Here is a 23,420-nt window from a genome sequence, read left to right as displayed (position 1 = left end):
CCCACTGAGCGAGATCCATGTGTGTGTGTGTGTGTGTGTGTGTGTGTGTGTGTGTCTGCGTCTGGTTTGTTTGTCTTGGTCGTTTGCTCTCAGAACGCAGTGACATTTAAATTTATAGAAATTCCTTGAAACAATATAAAATCGGTGTTTCAATCAGTTTCAATCTACCTATTTTTATTCAAATATTGGGATATTGCATAAAAATGCCAATATGCACATAAATTGTGCATAAAAAAACGTGTGTGCTCAGTTTAGGCACATGATTATTTTTTATCCGATAAGAAGACATTCATAAACTTTGATGGAAACACATTTTACCGATGCACAACAACACACTCAGCAGAGGCTGTGATTGGATAACTGGACTAACCAGCGGACCAATCGCATCGCAGCATCTCAGATGTTGGTTTGGTGACTCTGAAACGCCCGAGCCGAAGTCTGTCATCAGAATGATTCGGTTTAATTCCCTCCAGAAGCGTCTCATACATTCACTTTCTCAAACACCAGCATCCGAACACAAGAGAACATGACAGCGTTTACTGAGACGCAACTCATGCTTTATTCGCAGATGTTTTATGCCATATTCCACAAGTTAAATTCGCAACTTTGGATGAAAGCATGATGGCTAATGATGGATGTGCATGATTGATTATCATACGCATGATTGATTATCTTATTCTTGTGCCATAACATTTGCATGGCACTTCATAGCAATATCATAGTATTCACAAAATCCACAGTATCACTATGATGATGTCCAAAAACACATGCTAATTCCACATTTTGTTTTGTTTTGTTTTTTGTTAGTGTTTCAGGAATATTTTAATGAATGTTTTAATTAACCAATTAGCCATGATCACATGGCAGAACATTTCACACTGGTTTGATATTTGTTCGTGTGTCTGACAATGCAGTTTTAAACAAGTTTTATTCTTTCTTTCAATAGTAGTTGCTTGTACTTTCTGGAAAGTTTTCCTTAAACCAGGATTCACTGTTTTTTCACTGTCAGCTGATTTAAAATATTTACTTGAGATTTTAAGTTAGTATTTCAATAATTTAAAAATAGATTTGCTTGTTCATGGTTCTCGGATACTTGCATTTAGTAAAAAAAAAAAAAACATAATTAATATATTAAAATATATATAATTAATGAATATTTAAAAATATAATATATGTATATATATATATATATATATATGTGTGTGTGTGTATAATTTTTTTATATATATATATATATATATATATATATATATATATATATATATATATATATATATATATATATATATATATATATATATATATACACACACACACATATTTAGTTAATGTTTTATTTTGATTGTTTTTAGTTTATTATTTTTATTAATTAATTTATTTTAATGAATTTATTTTAATTGTATTATTTAATTGTTTGCTTTTTATATCATCTTACACCCCTGCAGTTTGGGAAACCCTGATTCACACTGTGAGTTGTGATGTGCTCCTTCAGTTGTGTATCTCCCCGAGCGAGATGAGTTTGCTGAGCTCGCTGTGTTCGACTGCTGTCAGTCTGTGTTTCCTCAGTGTTCACCGCAAACACAAACCTCACTCGCGTCTGCAGCTTCTTCCTCTTTCGCTGAACTTCCTCCGTCTCCTTCATTTAATTAAACAAGTTTCTCTTCCACTTACAGAATATCGGCCAGACTCATCACCAGTGTCCTGCGGTCAGTGCCATAGTTTCTTTTTCAGTTTTTTTAAATGTTCCTGTATAATTCTCTATATTTACTGAGTCCTCTCTGTATATCTGTGTTCACAGCCGCCTCAGCCGGATGATTTGGCCATTATATGTTTTACAAGTGGAACCACAGGTGTGATGGCGTTTGCATCATACGTTTGTTACTTGATTCTGATTGGCCATTTGTGGGATTTCATTTGCTTAATTTTTTCTGTGTTTCTCACAGGAAACCCTAAAGGGGCGATGCTCACCCACAAGAACATCATATCTAACACTGCGGCCTTCCTGCGGGTCACACAGGTACTGTCTCGTTTAATCACACTATATAAGATATATAAGAGTATATAACACATTATAGAACCCTATATCACACTATATAAGAGGAAGAGTGGATTTTAGGTGCTGGGACTATTGTTATCACCTTTGGCTACAAACTTTGATCCAAAAAGTTATCAGGAATTTCCTAAACTAAAACTAAAACCATAAAAAACATTTTTGTTGCTTGAAATAAAAGAAATTAAATCAAATATGTATATATATATATATATATATATATATATATATATGTAATATACTGTACTGTGTATATATATATATATATTTATTTATAGATATAAATAGTTTTTGTGTGTGTTTATGTTATATATATATATATATACATATATATATAAATGTTTATATATAGATGCTTTATGCAAATGTATGTTAATTATTGAAACCATAGTCAATATAGCATGAAGACGAGACATGTTTCAAAGGTCATAGATGTTTTTCAAAGAACTTGTTCATGTCTATTAGACACATGTAGAAAGAAAAAAGAAATACCAGGTTCCCATTACTTCTCTTTCTTTGCACTGAGCAATTTACTAACACAAACATGTTTATATTTTTGCATGACAGGGCAGCTCTTCTGAAAATGCTAAATGTACATTTAGCATTTATTATTACATTGTAGTTTGTCTCTCTCTGTGCCCATTTTGATGAAGCTAAATTCTCAATACATTCTCAATAAAACGTATATTTTACTGTTTCTGTTGTCAAACAACGGAATGAATTTGAAATGGTGACTGAAACGCGACCAAATAAACATAACCAGCTCTCCCTTCCAAGACGTTAATCTGCACAAAAATTCTGATAATCGAGCCGTCGTCTGGTGAAATCAAATACACATAAGCTAAAGACAATATCCGTGCTCTGATTTCGGCTATATTTGTAAAATTAGAGAAGCAACATAATATCTGTGTTTAACTGAATTAAAGCGCTGCTCCTCCGCGTGAGACGCAGAGAGAGAGAGAGAGAGAGAGCGAGAGAGAGAGAGGCGCGCGCGCGTGCTGGGAGAGCAGTACCGGCGGTACCGGTATATTCTCAGAAACTAAATAAGGTTTGGGCGCTTTGTTGAAGGGAAAAAAATCGCTAAAGGGGTCTGCAATGTGGCTAAGTTGCCAACACTGTGTATCTGCATTTCTCCAACTAGGTTTTGGGCCACGGGTCAAACAGAAAATACGCGCTGCGTTAATCGTCCGTTAAAAAAATTAGTGCCGTTAATATGATTTTGCGTTAACGCGTTATTAACGCGCTAAATTTGACAGCCCTAGTTTATATATAAAAAAATATATAATATATATATATATATAACATAAACACACACAAAAACTATTTGCCTTGGCAATATTTCTCATTTTCATCGTTTAAGTTGATGTACTGAAATAAGTAATAATAAAAATAAAATTGAATAAAAAATATGTAAATAGAAAAATTAAAACTTATAAAAATGACAAAAACACACAACAGAGTTACTAAAATATATATATAAATATATATAATATATAGATATATATAGATAGATATATAATAATGGCCCCCAGAATATTTTGTTGTATGAATATCTGAACATGCAACACATTAAAACTTAGAATTTTTTTATTTATTCTAGCTTAATGCACTTTTTTAAACAACACTTGAATGTGGATACGTTTCTTAATTTTCATAACTTTCATTGATTTTTATGCTGTTTAATATTGATGCTCGTGTTATTTTATACATATGATACCGCTGGTTTCTGCTTCTTCTTCACCTGTGTTTTGATCTGTAGATTCTCTACTCTTTCAGAAGATGTGCAATAGCGGCCCGTACCGTATAACAGTGAAAATTCGGTCAAATTCCCTCAATGGCGGGAAAAGAGTTAAATGTAATAATTTATTTGCAAGCCCCATCCTCCAGAGTGCCTGGACCTGTGATTATATGTTACCGTTTCTGAATATGTAGGATAAAACATCACTTTTGTCTTCCAGTCGGCTTGTCCCATCAGCCCTCAGGACGCGCACATCTCCTACCTGCCGCTGGCACACATGTTCGAGAGAGTCGTACAGGCATGTTCAGGCGCTTTTCTTTATTCAGATTTGTTTTCAATAAATGCATTATTTCTGATTTGTAATAATCCTCTGTTCCCCAGGGAGTGATTCTGGTGCACGGCGCTCGCATCGGATACTTCCAGGGTGACATCCGCGCTCTGATGGACGACCTCGTGACCCTGAAGCCCACCGTGTTCCCTGTGGTCCCTCGTCTGCTGAACCGCATGTTTGACAGGGTGAGAACACAGATCAGACACTGGCTTTAACTCGCTACTGGAGACAGGATTGAAATTTTGCATATTTATACTGATTTTCATATTTTCTTGCCAAAAGCACGGCCCATGTGCGTAAAGTAGAGGGGAAAACTGCTGCTTTTTCCAAATACATTTAAAATGCATAAAAATAATTAAAATATATTTTACACACTTAAAGCAATATCGAATGGCATATTGTATATCTCATTATTCAACCAGTTATTGCATTTTTTTTCAATATCGTGCAGCCCTAATTAAAATAATGACAAAAATAATGATTTATTATTATTATTATTATTATTATTATTTAATATTATTATAATTAGAATAACTACAAAATATATAAATATTATTATCAAATATTATTATTTTAAAATATAGATTATTATGATCAAATACTTATTTTATTTTACAATATAATGGTATTATTACAATAGTAATATATTTCTTTATTGATTTGTTTAATTTACTAAAATAAAAATATTATTTTGAATAATAAAAATAATAATGTTTTATAATTATAATTATTTTATATTATAATTAAAATAATAATATATATAATTATTACTATAAAATATTTAGTATTATTATTATTATTATTATTATTATTTTATTTATTAATGATGAATTTTTATTTGACAGTAGTATTACAATAGTAATATTCCTTGATTTAATTTATAATAAAATAATGATTTATTATTATTATGATTACGCATTTCTATTTTACAGTGCAATAATATTATTACTATAGTAATATATTTCTTTATTGATGTGTTTAATTTCTTATCATTAAAATAAGTAAATACAAATATTATTTTGAATAATTATAATTAAATACTAAATGTATTATTTTACAGTACAATAGTAATATTTCTTTATTGATTTGTTTAATTTTATAATTAAAATAATAATACTAAAATAAAAATATTATTTTGAATAATAGAAATAATAATGTATTATAACTAATTATTTTATATTATAATTAAAATAATAATAAAATATATAGTTATTACTATAAAATATTTATTATTATTATTAATATGATTTTATTATTAATGATGACTTTTTATTTTACAATAGTATTACAATAGTAATATATTTCTTTATTGATTTAATTTATAATAATAATAGTGATTTATTATTATTACTATTATTAATATGATTACACATTTTTATTTTACAGTGCAATAATATTATTACAATAGTAATATATTTCTTTATTGATGTGTTTAATTTCTTATCATTAAAATAAGTAAATACAAATATTATTTTGAATAATAATTAAATAGTAAATGTATTATTTTACAGTACAATAGTAATATTTCTTTATTGATTTGTTTACTTTTTGTAATTAAAATAACAATAAAATAGTAATTTTGTCCTGAGGGAAATATGTGTTAACCCTTCCCGGTTATGATCCGTGTGTGTGTGTGTGAGATGACGCAGTGAAGCCTCTCCCGTCTCTCAGATCTACGGTCAGGCCAACAGTTCCCTGAAGAGACGCGTGCTGGAGTTCGCTTTCAGGAGGAAACAGTCCGAGATGTTGAGCGGGATCATGAGGAGAGACAGCATCTGGGACAAGATCATCTTCAAGAAAGTCCAGGTATTATTGACCTGCTTTATTGCAGTAACAATAACAATAGGGGAATACAGAGTCATACAAAACACTTGAATCTATAAAAAGTTTAGAGCACAATTCTCAATTTGTGACCCTGGACCACAAAACCAGTCACATGGGTCAATTTTGTGTGTGCTGCCCCCTGTAGGCCAGTGTTGTGTACATGAGTGTGTTGATGTGTGTGTGTGTGTGTGTGTGCTGCCCCCTGTAGGCCAGTGTTGTGTACATGAGTGTGTTGATGTGTGTGTGTGTGTGTGTGTGTGCTGCCCCCTGTAGGCCAGTGTTGTGTACATGAGTGTGTTGATGTGTGTGTGTGTGCTGCCCCCTGTAGGCCAGTGTTGTGTACATGAGTGTGTTGATGTGTGTGTGTGTGTGTGTGTGCTGCCCCCTGTAGGCCAGTGTTGTGTACATGAGTGTGTTGATGTGTGTGTGTGTGCTGCCCCCTGTAGGCCAGTGTTGTGTACATGAGTGTGTTGATGTGTGTGTGTGTGTGTGTGCTGCCCCCTGTAGGCCAGTGTTGTGTACATGAGTGTGTTGATGTGTGTGTGTGTGTGTGTGTGTGTGTGTGTGTGTGCTGCCCCTTGTAGGCCAGTGTTGTGTACATGAGTGTGTTGATGTGTGTGTGTGTGTGTGTGTGTGTGTGTGTGTGTGTGTGCTGCCCCTTGTAGGCCAGTGTTGTGTACATGAGTGTGTTGATGTGTGTGTGTGTGTGTGTGTGTGTGCTGCCCCCTGTAGGCCAGTGTTGTGTATATGAGTGTGTTGATGTGTGTGTGTGTGTGTGTGTGTGTGTGCTGCCCCCTGTAGGCCAGTGTTGTGTACATGAGTGTGTTGATGTGTGTGTGTGTGTGTGTGTGTGTGTGTGTGTGTGTGTGTGTGTGTGTGTGTGCTGCCCCCTGTAGGCCAGTGTTGTGTACATGAGTGTGTTGATGTGTGTATGTGTGTGTGTGTGTGTGTGTGCTGCCCCCTGTAGGCCAGTGTTGTGTACATGAGTGTGTTGATGTGTGTGTGTGTGTGCTGCCCCTTGTAGGCCAGTGTTGTGTACATGAGTGTGTTGATGTGTGTGTGTGTGTGTGTGCTGCCCCCTGTAGGCCAGTGTTGTGTACATGAGTGTGTTGATGTGTGTGTGTGTGTGTGTGCTGCCCCCTGTAGGCCAGTGTTGTGCACATGAGTGTGTTGATGTGTGTGTGTGTGTGTGTGCTGCCCCTTGTAGGCCAGTGTTGTGTACATGAGTGTGTTGATGTGTGTGTGTGTGTGTGTGTGTGCTGCCCCCTGTAGGCCAGTGTTGTGTACATGAGTGTGTTGATGTGTGTGTGTGTGTGTGTGTGTGTGTGTGTGTGTGTGTGTGTGTGTGTGTGTGCTGCCCCTTGTAGGTATGAGGTGTGATTTGTGCACTTTTTGGCGATCGCGAAGCAAACTGAGAGGTGAACTAACGTGTATACGCTCGCCAGTCGTCTGGCCAAAATCCCATAGTAATCAGGCGTCAGATGTAAGATATGAGACGTTAGACGTCACGGCCACGTGTTGGAGCTGCGTTCAAAGTGCGCGGTGACGTGGCGGCGACGTAGCTGTGTAAGGAATTTTTTTACTTTGCGTGTGGATAACGTACGTGTGGATAAACGCCTGGATAACGTACGTGTGGATAAACGCCTGGATAACGTACGTGTGGATAAACGTCTGGATAAAACTGGCTAAATTCTATTTTCTTTAATATTGTACCTTTTTAATTTGGGATATGATCATTCATAACACACTGTTTTCATGTTTTTATGAGTTGTACAAAAGTGTAGGCCTACACACTATTAGTAATATATCTCATGTATGTTTATATATTTATTTATGTGTATGTTTAAAGGTAATATTGTAAATAAAAAACAGAAGTAAGGTTAAAAAAATAAAGGTAGCCTATTAATTTATTTTTTAACTGGTCATTGACTGATTTTAATTTACCTGTTAAACGTAATGTTTTATGGGTTTCTCTGTCTGTTCTGTATGCATGTCTCCTCAGCTCATTAATAGGGACTTTATACAAAAAGAACATGTTTTTCTCGTAATAACGAGATGTTATGTCATTAAAACGACATATTTTCTTGACCTTATAAGGACATATGTAGTCATGTACAAAATATGCCTTTATCCACATAAGATTGAAAGCCTATCACGCCTTTATCACACTTCTACATTCAAAAAGCTTAAGCAAATAATAGCAGCCCCCAATCAGAGGCGAACAATTAATCAAATTAAACAAATTAATCAATGAGGCCCTTTTTAAAAAATATATTTTATATAGCCTAGGCCTATAAGTTTTTTTATATAATATATAATATATAATATTTATTTTTGTTAATAGGCTATACCTTTATTACCTAGAGATATAATTAAACAAAAAGTAGTCATCTAACAGAACATAGCCTAAGTTGTTTATTTTTTACAACATTATGTTCTTATTTTGTTTAATTAACGAAATGTCAATATTCGTCTTTATAACAGAAAATACAATACAAAAATCTTTAAGATACAGCCTACAGTCTTCACATGCCGGATTGTCACCTTCTAAACAGTCCTTTGTGTGGTGGAATAAGCAATGCTATAGAAATATATTGTTAGTTTCTTAATTTAAACTTTATTTTATTAGTTCATTAACTAATTATGCTAACTCAACTAATTTAATGTAAATAGCTGGATACTAATTACCTACTAATTAAATAATGTCAAATAGTAGGCTATTGATTAGAGTTGCCATAGACTTGTCTAGACTAGTCATTCATTTAAGCAATTAGGACTAATCGCACGTTTATATTCAATCCTGGCTGCATAGGCTATAGCCTTCCGCGCTCAAGCCCATGCATAAAACTTGCCGCAAAGCACCGGCAAAAGTAGGCTAATGATAATAAATGTGTCTGAAAAAAATAACGAAGCATTTTAACTGTTTATTAATAAACTAGTCTTTTCTAAATCAATGTAGGCTGCCAGCAAACATATCAAACAGGGCGCGCTTTCATGATCTCCGTGAATTGGAGCGCGTCTCAAAAATAAACTGAAAAACAGTGTATAGACAAGCCTCACAGACATGAGAAATATAGCTATCTATATAAAGCTTATAAAAAATGTCCACCAACGAAAAAAATACGGTACCATCTGATTATGTAATCCTGTCCGTATGAAAGGCGCATCTAGGCTACAGCGGAGATGTATGGAGTTTTATTTTATTTTACAAAAGCGCAACGTTTTCTTCTTGTTGTGAGTTTACACAAATAAAAGTAGTGGCGACTGATGTATTATTCTTTTCTGTATGACCAGAAATGATGGAGTATTTTAAGTTGTTTCCACTGTTGATAGGAAAATGCGAGTGATGGCACCGGCGCCATGTCATGCAGCGCGCGCTCCACACTCCGCACAAACAGTGGATATGCGCTTTATAATAGCGAACATTTATCTAGGTTAACGTTAGAGCGAGCGGCCATGCCAGACGGATAATCCTCTTCATGTTTAACAAATCAAATTATGTTGCATTTTCTTGCGCCAGTTTGAAAAGGGCGGCTGAAACACTTAGCCTATACAGATAAACGCCAAACGCTGGTGTTTTTCTTTAAACAAATTCGTTTAGGCTTTAAAATAAATATTGTTTGAGGGCTAATAAATGCCACAATAATTTGTTTATTTTATTGCCTACTTATGTTTTTCATTTTTCTTTTACATTGAATACAATTTAAAGGATTTGCTGTGCACCGGCTTCGAAAGACACGTTAAGAGACACCTTTATTTTCTTTATAATAAAAGGTTTCTATGGAAGGGAAACGCTTAACGTGTAATTAAATGCGTTGTGTTCATATTCGGGCTCATCTGCTTTTCTGGATAGTATGGTTTATTAATAAGGTGTGTGCAGAATTTGATATTTTAACATTGTCCATTAGGGGCTGCTATTGCTTCAGATTTTTGAACGTTGAAGTGATAAAAAATGATTGGCTATAAATTGTATGTGGATAAAGGCATATTTTGTACATGACTACACATGTCCTTATAAGGCCAAGAAAATATGTCGTACATAAGATCTCGTTATTACGAGAAGAGATAAAACGACATAAGATCTCGTTATTACGACATAATTGAGTGGAAAAAAATAATATTTGTTGCAGCAATGCGTCACCGTACTAACAAGCCCAATTAAAGACTGCTACCTGTTCTTTTGCCTTGTTACATTGCGGGCGTTCATCCTGTGTTTGTTTGTTCCTGGAGGTGTTCAACACACTGTCAGCTTATGAGAGTTTGTATGTAATTACATTTACTTGACTTCAGCGTGTTTCTTTTTGTGTCTTCATTGCTTGGTTTGTAAATTAAAACAATTGCAACCAATACATTTAAAAAAAAAAAAAAAAAAAAAAAAAAAAGGTTTACTACTTCTAACTGAATGTAAATATTGTCAGTGCACTGAACTTGAAAAGTATTTGCACGACTATAATAACAACAACAACAACAACAACAACATATGGTTAATGCAAAATTTTAGCCAAATAATCCAACGATTTATATTTGTGTTAAATTTATTGGTCAAAACTATACTAACACAATAACATATCAATAGTTCAATATTAACACATCACTGTTAGTTTCTGGGTAATTTTTAACAATTTTTTTTAACCTAGGCATTTTATTTAGACATGTTTACTAAATGTTTAGTTTTATAAAATTGCTGTAGGCAATAAAATCTGTCAAATACCAACTGCAAGATTTAATTAATTGATTTACCTTTTTCTAACTGGCAGCCTTAAGTAATATAGCTAACACTTGTTGCAGTCCTACTATATTAAATCTTGGGTAAATATAATTATACTAATTATTATTATACTGATTACTAATAGTGTCTACACTGTTGCCCAACCCACAAAAGCACGAAAACGTGTGTGTTTGATCATATCCTAAATTAAAAAGGTACAATAGTAAAGATAATAGAATATAGCCTAAGTATTAATCCAGACGTTTATCCACACGTTTATCCACACGTACGTTATCCAGACGTTCATCCACACGTTTATCCACACGTACGTTATCCAGACGTTCATCCACACGCACGATATCATACGTCATTGTTCACGGCAAGGTACGCGACGATTGACACGGTGATTGCTTAGTTTGCAAAGTAAATGCACAAATCACACCTCATATGTAGGCCAGTGTTGTGTACATGAGTGTGTTGATGTGTGTGTGTGTGTGTGTGTGTGTGCTGCCCCCTGTAGGCCAGTGTTGTGTATATGAGTGTGTTGATGTGTGTGTGTGTGTGTGTGTGTGTGTGTGTGTGTGTGCTGCCCCCTGTAGGCCAGTGTTGTGTACATGAGTGTGTTGGTGTGTGTGTGTGTGTGTGTGTGTGTGTGTGTGTGTGTGTGTGTGTGTGTGTGTGTGTGCTGCCCCCTGTAGGCCAGTGTTGTGTACATGAGTGTGTTGATGTGTGTATGTGTGTGTGTGTGTGTGTGCTGCCCCCTGTAGGCCAGTGTTGTGTACATGAGTGTGTTGATGTGTGTGTGTGTGTGCTGCCCCTTGTAGGCCAGTGTTGTGTACATGAGTGTGTTGATGTGTGTGTGTGTGTGTGTGCTGCCCCCTGTAGGCCAGTGTTGTGTACATGAGTGTGTTGATGTGTGTGTGTGTGTGTGCTGCCCCCTGTAGGCCAGTGTTGTGTACATGAGTGTGTTGATGTGTGTGTGTGTGTGTGTGCTGCCCCTTGTAGGCCAGTGTTGTGTACATGAGTGTGTTGATGTGTGTGTGTGTGTGTGTGTGCTGCCCCCTGTAGGCCAGTGTTGTGTACATGAGTGTGTTGATGTGTGTGTGTGTGTGTGTGTGTGTGTGTGTGTGTGCTGCCCCCTGTAGGCCAGTGTTGTGTGCATGTGTGTGTTGATGTGTGTGTGTGTGTGTGCTGCCCCCTGTAGGCCAGTGTTGTGTACATGAGTGTGTTGATGTGTGTGTGTGTGTGTGCTGCCCCCTGAAGGCCAGTGTTGTGTACATGTGTGTGTTGATGTGTGTGTGTGTGTGTGCTGCCCCCTGTAGGCCAGTGTTGTGTACATGAGTGTGTTGATGTGTGTGTGTGTGTGTGCTGCCCCCTGTAGGCCAGTGTTGTGTACATGAGTGTGTTGATGTGTGTGTGTGTGTGTGCTGCCCCCTGAAGGCCAGTGTTGGAGGGCGCGTGCGGATGATGGTGACTGGAGCCGCACCGGTGTCAGCGCCGGTTCTCACGTTCCTGCGCGCGGCGTTGGGCTGCCAGGTGCAGTTTAACTCTTAACACACACATTTACACGCGTTTTACCAGTGCTGTGAGGTAAATGTTGTTTCCTCAGTTTTATGAAGGATACGGACAGACCGAATGCACTGCCGGCAGCACCGTTACACTACCAGGAGACTGGATTGCAGGTACACACGCATTCTAACACACACACACACACACACACACACACTCTCACACACACTCATACACACTCACATGTTGTGTTCATGTTTTATGGGGACTTTCCATAGACGTAATTGTTTTTATACTGTACAAACTATATTCTCTCTCCTTACACTAACCCAACTCCTAAAACTACCCATTACACACAACTTTCTGCATTTTTGCATACACACACACACACACACACACACACACACACACACACACACACACACACACACACACACACCCACACGCTGTCTGCCTGTGTATGTTGACTGTTTTCTGGTGTTTTGCAGGTCATGTTGGCGCTCCTCTGCCCTGTAATGACATCAAGCTGGTGGACGTGGCAGAGATGAACTATTATGCCGCTAATGGCGAGGGAGAGGTGTGTGTGTGTGTCAGTCAGTGTTAATATACAATGATAGATCTTGTTCCTATTTTGAATTAGATTTTAGTTTTATACTTTCTGATTTCACTTTAATTTTAAAGTTATAATAATTTTGCTGTGTTTTTGTTATCTTTTAGTTTTTTATTTCTCATTTTTTGAGTGTGTGTGTGTGTGTGAGAGTGTGTGTGTGTGAGAGTGAGTGTTTGTGTGAGAGTGTGTGTGTGTGAGAGTGTGTGTGTGTGAGAGTGTGTGTGTGTGAGAGTGTGTGAGAGTGTGTGTGTGTGAGAGAGTGTGTGTGAGAGTGTGTGTGTGTATGTGTGTGTGTGCATATGTTCTTTCTCACATTTGACAGGTTGTTTTGTTGTTTTCTGGCAGGTGTGTGTGAGGGGTCCTAATGTTTTTAAGGGATATCTGAAAGACCCTGAGAAGACAAAGGAAGCTCTCGATGAAGGAGGTTGGGTTCACACAGGAGACATCGGCCGGTGGCTTCCCGTAAGACTGTCTTTACAAGCACATTTTACTCTAATTAAGAATTTACATCCACTATTTTGGTGCATAATATTAATAATAAAGCATGATGAAGCTGATTAAATGACTTGCATGTAGAACACACACTACCATGCAAACGTTTGGGGTCAGTGAGATTTTTCTAATGTTTTCGAAAGAGTCTCTAAAGCCTGGAACACACCAATCCGTCGCTCGGCCGTCTGAAATTGGTCCTCGTCGGCTTTTTTCCGGCCGATTCGACCTGTAAATAAACATTTTCAAAAAAAAAAAAATGCACTTGCAAAAGCACAAACGACACTTATTGAAATGTTCCATTTACAGATTTTTCCCTGGCTTTCTTTTCTCTGTAAAGTAAAGGTGCTTTAAATTGCTGAAAACACAAACCCTGCTTAGCAGTCAGATGTCCGTATGAACCATAGACTGTAAAAAAATATGGACGTAGTGTCCGTGACGTCACCCGTAGGTTTCTGAAGACCGTTTTTGAAGCCTAAAGTGGGCGTGGCCGACCGTCGCCATCTTGGCAGCGCGTCGCTCCCGAATTTACCGTATATACCCGAATATAAGACGAGGTTTTTGTCCTAAAAATAGGCTGAAAAATGGGGGGTCGTCTTATATTCGCGATATAGACAAAATCACGGGGGGAAAGGGAGAAAGAACAACTGAATAAATATGAAATAGTGACTGAAACATGACCCATTAAGACAAATGATTTCAGCTATACTTGCATGTAAAATTAGAGAAGCAACATTCTGTGTTTAACTGAATTAAAATGCTGCTCCTCTCTGCCGTGCGAGACGCAGAGAGAGCGAGAGAGAGCGAGAGGGCGCGCGCGAGATGCAGAGCGAGGTGCGCTAGACGCAGAGAGAGAGAGAGAGGTGCGCGTGCGAGACGCAGAGAGAGCGAGAGAGAGCGAGAGAGAGCGAGAGAGAGCGAGAGGTGCGCGCGCGCGAGATGCAGAGCGAGGTGCGCTAGACGCAGAGAGAGAGCGAGAGGTGCGCGCGCGCGAGATGCAGAGCGAGGTGCGCTAGACGCAGAGAGAGAGAGAGAGGTGCGCGTGCGAGACGCAGAGCGCAAGAGAGAGAGAGATAGAGAAAGTTGCGCGTGCGCGCTGGAAGAGAGAGAATGAATTATCACTGCAATTTTCAAATAAAATTATTTTCTGTTGAAAACCAGATTTTTTCCACAAAAATCTCTTTTTGTCCCAAAAATAAGTCTGGAAAATGGGGGGGTCGTCTTATATTCAGGGTCGTCTTATAGTCGGGTATATACGGTATTTATTTTTACAGTCAGACAATGAGCTGAGGTAACGTGACGGCTAACAGACCGCAAACAAACGGCTAATGATGACTAATGACCACAGCAGCGGGAATCCACCTGTCACTCAAAAGTGGACACACCCTTAATTATGCAGAACTTTAAGGCTTAATATAATGTAAATGGATGAGTTATAAAAATATTCACCCCCCTCACAGTCGTCATGAAGGGCAGAATTAGCTTTATAGAGCAAAGCCACTTTTTGCTTCTGGCCGTAAACATGTTATTTTCTGCTGTAAAGTTGGGCATTATGCAGATTTGACTCACTTCTGCAGCCAGCCTCAAGCGGCCAGTTGATGAATTGCCATTTAATTCACTTCCGTGTTGGTTTTGTAAGGCCCACTATATTGGTCCAATCTGCCGGTTCGCCAATACACGGGGAAGGTCTCACGTGTTCTGTCCTCACTCATGCAAAGTATTGGTTGGTTAAATTTGTAATATATTAATCATATATTTACTCGTTTATTTCATCTGACTCCATAAATGAAAGGTTTTAATAATATCTGTGCCTCACTAAAAGTGAGCGAATGTTTGACTATTCCTTTTAACCATTAAATGAACAATGTCAAGATCAGTTAGAATAATCTCATATAACAATTTAATATTTCAGATATCAGAGATCAATTCCACAATCAATTCAAATATCTAGAACATGGTTATACATTGGTTACACCAAAGAATCTTACCCAGCTTGAGAGAGAGAGAGAGAGAGAGAGAGAGGGAGAGAGAAAGAGAGAGAGAGAGAGAGAGAGAGGGAGAGAGAGAGACAGAGAGAGAGAGGGAGAGAGAGAGACAGAGACCACCTATTCCATTCGTGACCAGCAAAGAAGAGCCCCAGATAGAGCACGCACACCTTCCTTTATCCTGTTTGCCCAGGTGATATGGGGGATGGGGAAAACCACCCTCAAATGCCTTAACCAGTTTTCTCTAAACTTCTATAAACCTTATTACATCTATCTGGATATGAGATATCTGTACCACTCACTTTGAGACATTTCAATGACACCAAAAACATAACAGTCAATGATAAACATTCACATTAAACCATATTCTTGTGTGAGTTCTTAGTAGTTTGCGGAAGTGAGGTCGTATGGGGGAGGTCAAATGGTAATTAGCCCTTTGTCTCAGACCAGGGCCTCAGGTTGCCGCTTGGTATGAACACAGGCACAGATGCCTCAACAGGCCTCATCTGCTGCTAAAACTATTTACGCCGTGACGTTTCTATTTGCACCAGAACAGGGGATTACAGCTTTGAAATCAAGTGCATTTGAACTTGTTCTGTAGTTGTCAGGAAAACACTATAATGGCCTTTTTTCACCTGTCGATGACCGCTCTGTGTATGAATAAAACATCATGAAGGAACTGCCCTCTGACATGGAGAACAGACAAGATGAAAACACGATAGGCAAAATGTTCATTATCATGTAAACATAATGGGCGATATATTGCGTCAACAAAAATGATTGAAGTCATGTACATATATTGTGCGATAAGTCAATATATTGATTATTGCGACAGGCCTAGTTGGGCCGTCGGTGAGAGAGAGGACTCTGATTGGCTGTTCAGCTTAGTGAATGAGTCAGTGCACGTGAATAATAGCAAAACAGCAGCAAAGAAGTCAAAATGGTACAGATTGAAGGCGGTTCTAATGTTACGTCATCTTACCTGAGTGTTCCCTGGCCAATATTTCAATATTAACATGAGCAGAGTGGAATACAGAAAGTGTTTAGCAGGATTGATATTAAAAACGGTAAGCACGCACTGCTTTGTTTGTGGCTTGTGTATCTGCAGCGACGGTTTCCCTTTTAGAGTGATGAATATAGATGAACAAATGTGGCCCTGGATCACGTCACCAGTCTCGAGTCGCACGGGTATATCTGTGGCAATAGCCAACAATACATTGTATGGGTCAAAATTATCGATTTTTCTTTTATGCCAAAAATCATGAGGATATTAAAGGAGAACTCCGGTCAATTTTAACATTGAGCTCATTTTTTTGTACATTTGGAGTGCTGTCAATACAGAGAACAACTACAAAAATCGGTGTTGCCTACACCATGTTATCCTCTTTTTAAAATTTGCACCCTGTTGACTTCAATGGGGCAAGTACTAAACCTGCTTTTAGCCTCTTAACATCCTTGATGTGTCATTACAAGTGCACAGAAAATGTGAGTGATTCCTTCAGAGTGAACACGAGTGAATCTGACTGCAGTAGATGTGAAAGATATTAATAAAAATGATGTTATTTAAGCCAGCGCAAATACCTGTTTACATCCTGTTTTTCGGTTGAAGTCCAAAGTAGTCGATTGCCGAGTTCACGCGCGTGATCATAGGTAACTAAACTCGACAATGGCTACGTTCACACTGCAGGCTGAAACGACCCAATTCCGATTTTTTTGCCCCTATGCAACCTGTATCTGATCTTTTCATGACAGTCTGAACGACACAGATCCGATCTTTTCAAATGCGACCCAGGCCACTTGGGTATGTGGTCCCAAATCCGATACATATCCGATCTTTTGAAATGCGACTTCAGTCTGAACGGCCAGGTCGCATGTATCCGACCCGCACGTCATTGATACGCGAAAAACGTCATATTTCTGCATTGAAGTAGTCGTCGGTTTGAAAACGGACTGCATATTCGTCGAGCTGAGGTAAATCTGCCGAACGGGTCGACCTCGACGAGCCCGTTAATTAAAAAAAAATTAAAAAAAAAGCCCACGGCCATTATATATACGTTATGTTAACTTATTTGTGCTGAATCTGATATTAGATAGGTCAGCGGCTGCTGTCTGGCTCTTGTGTAACGGTCGCTGCGTGCGCTCGTGTGTGTGTGTGTGTGTGTGTGTGTGTGTGTGTGAGAGAATCACAGTTAGTTAAAGCAGAGACGGGCTCTGGTTAAAGTTTAGCTCCTTCCGCAAACAACAAGTGACGTCGTTGACCGTTGAGTACTCTTCTGCGCATGCGGGTCACTTCTGGGTCATTTCACGTTCACACAGGAGATCACAAAAGGTCGCATTTAATTGGAAATGTGAACGGCCTTGCAAAAAAATCGAATTTTTTCAAAAAATCGGAATTGAGCATTAAGCCCTGCAGTGTGAACGTAGCCAATGAGACAATGGTGAACTCGGCAATCGACTACTTTGGACTTAAACCGAAAAACAGGATGTAAACAAAGGTATTTGCGCTGGCTTAAATAACATCATTTTTATACATATCTTTCACATCTACTGCAGTCAGATTCACTCGTGTTCACTCTGAAGGAATCACTCACATTGGCTGTGCACTTGTAATGACACATCAAGGATGTTAAGAGGCTAAAAGCAGGTTTAGTACTTGCCCCATTGAAGTCAACAGGGTGCAAATTTTAAAAATAGAATAACTCGGTGTAGGCAACACAGATTTTTGTCGTTGTTCTCTGTATTGACAGCACTCCAAATGTACAAAAAAATGAGCTCAATGTTAAAATTGACCGGAGTTCTCCTTTAAAGGGTTAGTTCACCCAAAAATGAAGATTTTGTCAGTAATTACTCGCCCTCATGTTGTTCCAGTCCCGTAAGACATTCGTTCATCTTCAGAACACAAATTAAGATATTTTTGATGAAATCTGAGAGCTGTCTCACTCCTCCATAGGCTTCTAAGGGACTGAAACTTGCTGGTCCAGAAAAGTTATTAAAGAGATCGTTAATATAGTCCAAGTGACTCCAGTGGCTCAACCTTAAGTATATCAAGCGACGAGAATACTTTTGTGCGCAAAAAAAACTAAAATAACGACTTTATTCCACTATTCATTTCCTTCTCTCTCTGTGCCTCGAGTTGGTTCACGTAGTGTTTTTGCGCAGCGCGTTAGTGACTATATTAACGATCTCTTTAATAACTTTTCTGGACCAGCAAGTTTCGGCCACCTAGAAGCCTATGGAGGAGTGAGACAGCTCTCAGATTTCATCAGAAATATCTTAATTTGTGTTCCGAAGATGAACGAATGTCTTACGGGGTTAGAACAACATGAGGGCGAATAATTGCTGACAGAATTTTCATTTTTGGATGAACTAACGCTTTAAGTAAAGATCATGTTCCATGAAGATATTTTGTAAATTTCCTACAGTAAATATATAAAACATGTATTTGTGTGAGTGAATGCTGCACAATCGCCAACATAAATGAACAACTTTAAAGGAGATTTTCTCAATGTTTCCATTTTTTTGCACCCTCAGATTCCAGATTTACAATAGTCGTATCTCGACCAAATATTGTCATATCATAACAAACCATACATCAATGAAAAGCTTATGTATTCAGCTTTCGGATGACGTATAAACCTTATGTGAAAAAAAAACATATCTGCATAAATAGACAGTTGTCTCATTTACTGACAGTCGGCTGTAGTTCTCTCTGTGTTCCCCCGACGCGAGGCGACAACACAGTCGGCTTTCATCAGCGCTAGTTCGTCGGCGTCGGCTTGGTGGGTCCCGGGCTTTATGCTCACCAAGGCTGCATTTATTTGATAAAAAATACAGTCAAATATTACTTTGATATGCCATGTTTATATTGTATGAAGACAGAAAGTGCACATAGATATGCACACACACACACAGTCAAGCAACCAGGCATCTTTTTATTGCAGAATGGCACTCTAAAGCTCGTGGACCGTAAGAAGCACATTTTTAAGCTGGCTCAGGGAGAATACATCGCTCCAGAGAAGATCGAGAACATTTACATCAGGAGTGAAGCTGTGTCACAGGCCTTCGTACACGGAGACAGTCTGCAGGTGAGACAGTACCGCTCAGATGGAGGCATACACGTACATAACATGGCTGTTTATTATTATTTATTTATTTATTTGATCTTTCTCTCCAGGCCTGTCTGGTTGCCGTCATTGTTCCCGATCCGGACTATCTGCCCGGCTGGGCCAAGAAGAGAGGCATCGAGGGCTCATATGAAGAACTGTGCAGAAATAAGGTAGTAGACGTGCAGATCTCGCGCGTGTGGCCATTTGCATTTTGTTCGTTTTTCAGGAAGTTTGTATGCGTTGGTATATTTGGGTATTGAATTAAATTGAAGTGATCTCATTTCTTCATAAACCGTTAATAAATAAATAAATGTGTGATGTTTTCAGGAGGTAAAGAAAGCTATTCTGGAGGACATTGTCAAATTGGGTAAAGAGAGTGGCCTGATGTCTTTTGAACAGGTGAGTTTCGTCTTTATAATGAAATGTATTAAGTTATGATCTGAAAGAGTCTCTTCTGCTCACCAAGGCTGCATTTATCTGATCAAAAATACAATCAAACAGTGAAATATTAGTACAGTTCTAACTAGCTGTGTTCTATGTGAATATATAGTAAAGTGTAATTTATTCCTGTGATCAAAGCTGAATTTTCAGCATCATTACTCCAGTCTTCAGTGTCACATGATCCTTCAGAAATACGTATTTTTGTGCATTGCACTGGTTTATTTTTGATAAAAAGGGGGTAACAAAGTAGTAGCATGGTAAAAAGATGGTAGCATGCAAAACTTTAATGTGCATTTGCTCATTAATGAGAAGTTATTGATCAGATACAATATGGTTTTAGTTGAAAAATATGAAGTTATGACTGTTTTATAAGCTTACAGTGCACACGGTCATTACAGTTAATGCATTCTTGTTGAATAAAAGTATTAATTTTGTTTTTTAAAAAAGATCATAATACATTTTAAATGGTAATGTTTCACAGTTTCCACAAACATATTAATCAGCACAACTGTTTTTAACATTGATAATAATCATAAATGTTTCAAATCATCATATTAGAGTGATTTCTGAAGGATCATGTGACGCTGAAAATGACAGTGAAAATTCAGCTTTGATCACAGGAAATAAATGACATTTTACTATATATTCACATAGATTTACATTTTTAAATTGATTTTACACATTTTAAATTGTAAAAATATTTCACAATATTAATGTTTTTACTGTATTTTTCCATCAAATAAATGCAGCCTCTGTGAGCAGAAGAGACTTTTAAAAAATCGTAATTATTTCACACTTTTGACCGCAAGTATATATATTAATGATTTATTAAATGATGAACGTTTTCCATCGTCTTCACGTTCAGGTGAAGGACATTGCTCTGCACACTGAGATGTTCTCCATCCAAAACGGCCTCCTGACGCCCACCCTTAAAGCCAAACGTGCCGATCTCAGGGAACACTTCAGGACACAGATCGACCAGCTTTACTCCAACATCAAAATGTAAACCCGAGGAAGAGCCTCAGATGAGCTGGTCTGGGTTTCACGACTGAACAGAGCGATCAGAGACTTAATGAGCCTGTTGTTTAATAAGATTAAATACCCTAGATCCGTTCTGTAACTCGAAGGCTTCGACTCAGGCAAACATCCCATATTTTCACACCACCTGACTATTTTAAGAGAAAAGAAAGAGGATAAACCTAAGCAAACATCTAATTCTGTTATTGTAGACAAAATTATTCCTCTTTAATTTGAGTGCATTTTTCTTGTGATGATATAATGTGTAGAAAAGCCAAACATGATGTCAATGCTTAACACAGCTAACCTTCATTTTTTTAAAGTTTGTGGCCTCAAATTTTTAAATTCAGCTTCTGTAACGATCTCACATTGTGTATATGTGTGTTTGAGAAATATTTGTACAGTCTCAGGGAAAAAAATGTGCCTTATTAATGGACTTCAGCTGCATTTGAGTGTTATTGATGAGAGGGGCTAACGCACACATGCTAACAAACAAAGCTAATAGTACTGTAAGTTACCTCAGAATCGACATGAAGTGCAAAACACTTGGTGGAAACTGGGAAATATTTCAAGATTTTGTCTTCCAGTAGTTTTAATGGTCTGAAATCTTTGTCAGGACATGAGGTAACTTAAAATAAAAATAGTGAAGAGGTTTTTGTTTTAGAAAAAAATACTGTAACCGGGCCTTTATTCAAGAAACACAGACTTTATTTTTCTACATATTTATGTAGAACTTTTATAATGCTACATACTCAGTTGTTCCAAAGAATAGTGCCTTGTACAAATGGTTCATAATGTGTTTTTATGAATGATTTAGTCAAATTAGTTTTGCTTGTGTTTCATGAATAAGGCCTGCTCAAGCCAAGGACAATTAATATAACGATAACTATGAAGATATAGTTGTAAAAATCAAAATGAAAGAATAGCAGAGTCCACAACTATTACGATAATGACAGAAATAATATCCTTTGAATAAATTTCCGAATTTTTTACAGCCTGATGAACTATAAGAACGACAGCCAATCAGAATCCATCCTGCTTTTAACGCGGGAAGCATTTAAAGCGGCAGTGCGCTTAGAATAAACAGACATTATGCTAATATAGTTATGATTAAAGTTATCGTTATAGTCATCGTTCTTGGCCTGAACGTTTAAACACAGCCAAGTATCAATCAGCGGTGATTAATATGAATATCTATCTATATAAGCCATATGCTGTGTATATGATGACTTTATTTTTAAGACGGCTTGCATTCTCAGCACAGACCGCATCCAGTTTTGTTGCATAAGTGCTTATTTATTTGAAGGCTTTAATGGCAGATGACATTATGTTGTTTTCAGGTGTATTATATTATATTATTATATAATATTATTAATATAAGCGTGACAATCTCATATTGTTAGAAGCTTTCTACATGCATCCTTATATTTCATTGGTTGCTGTTTCATGTTCATTGTAATTGTGTTTATTATGCACAGGTTGTTTTTGTTATTTGTTTTAATCATGCTTATGACCTGTAGATGAGCCAAATAAACGGTGTGTGTGTGTGTGTGTGTGTGTGTGTGTTAAAATGACTGTTAAAACAACGATTCTTGTAATCAAAAATATTATCTTGATATTAATGTAAATTTCCCATGCAAGAAGTGTACATGAATGAAATTAAATATAATTTATGGTTAATGAACAATTGGTTAAAGATGTTTTTTTTGTTGTTGTTTTTTTTTACACTTTGCTAAAATTAAATTGTAGGTTATTTTATATAATTTAATGTAACTAAAACTTTATTTGCAATTTGCCATTTTTTTGTTTGAACTGCAATCAAAACTAATTTAGTAAATATATAGAGTATTATTGATTATTCTTGATATGGATTGCTTTAGAAAGACTCGGTTAAACAGTGGTGCACTGTAAAAATTATGATTAATAAGTTACTACAACATATGTTTTTACATTGTTGTAACTCATCAAAATAAGTTAAGCATTTTTTTGTTATACAAGATTCTAATCATTTTTTAAGTTAGTTTGATGTAAAAAATTGCAAACATCCAAGTTGATTGTACATAAAATAAAACAAATTGTAAATTTAAAATATTGTTAAATGATGTGTAGCAAAATAAAAGTCGTAAGATGTACGTTTATTATGTTCCTTTTAGATGGAAGCGTTTTATGTGCTTATTTTTATTGATTTATTGGTTTTAATTTAAGTTATTATTGATCAAGAATGTTATTATTATTCCATATATATAGTTATATAAATAGAAAAGGCATGAAGTGTATTTCACAGGACCATCCAACCAAGCATTAATAAATACGCTGCTTGTATTAAATGCATTTAATTTATTTATTTATTTAATAGTCGGCTATATTATTATTGGATTTAAATACTTTTTTTTTATAGAATTATATAGGTCAAATATTTTCATGTCCAAGGCCTGGTACACACACCTGCCTTTTTTAATTTATTATTATTATTATTTTTTTATTGAATATTATTGGAACAAATCAGTTACAATACAATTAAAATCCCAAAAAATCTTGAACAAAGTACAATAACAATGGATAACATGGAAGACATATATATATATAGAAAAATCACTTTTTTGAATAAAATG

General features: G+C 36.8%; 1 protein-coding gene across 3 annotated transcripts in view; it reads left to right on the top strand.

Moving 5' to 3' along the window:
* Positions 1–21,712, top strand: part of acsl1b (acyl-CoA synthetase long chain family member 1b) — a 41,416-nt gene extending 19,704 nt beyond the window's left edge. For 2 of the 3 annotated variants that reach the window (XM_081383059.1, XM_081383060.1), the window contains exons 8-21: positions 1,674–1,706; positions 1,799–1,850; positions 1,944–2,017; positions 4,009–4,086; positions 4,170–4,304; positions 5,791–5,925; positions 12,092–12,187; positions 12,261–12,333; positions 12,649–12,737; positions 13,116–13,232; positions 19,186–19,329; positions 19,419–19,520; positions 19,678–19,749; positions 20,657–21,712. In XM_081383059.1, coding sequence (XP_081239185.1) covers positions 1,674–1,706; positions 1,799–1,850; positions 1,944–2,017; positions 4,009–4,086; positions 4,170–4,304; positions 5,791–5,925; positions 12,092–12,187; positions 12,261–12,333; positions 12,649–12,737; positions 13,116–13,232; positions 19,186–19,329; positions 19,419–19,520; positions 19,678–19,749; positions 20,657–20,797 — 1,341 coding nt within the window. In that variant the 3' untranslated portion in view covers positions 20,798–21,712. Of the gene's footprint in view, positions 1–1,673; positions 1,707–1,798; positions 1,851–1,943; positions 2,018–4,008; positions 4,091–4,169; positions 4,305–5,790; positions 5,926–12,091; positions 12,188–12,260; positions 12,334–12,648; positions 12,738–13,115; positions 13,233–19,185; positions 19,330–19,418; positions 19,521–19,677; positions 19,750–20,656 lie in introns of all 3 variants that reach the window. The other variant, XM_081383061.1, reaches the window with a different exon arrangement.
* The last annotated feature ends 1,708 nt before the right edge of the window (positions 21,713–23,420 follow it).

This window comes from Scardinius erythrophthalmus, assembly GCF_964197995.2.
Source record: "Scardinius erythrophthalmus genome assembly, chromosome: 13".
Classification (NCBI taxonomy): domain Eukaryota; kingdom Metazoa; phylum Chordata; class Actinopteri; order Cypriniformes; family Leuciscidae; genus Scardinius; species Scardinius erythrophthalmus.
Note: the sequence above shows the minus strand (reverse complement) of the source record. Positions and strands in the feature narration are given on the sequence as shown.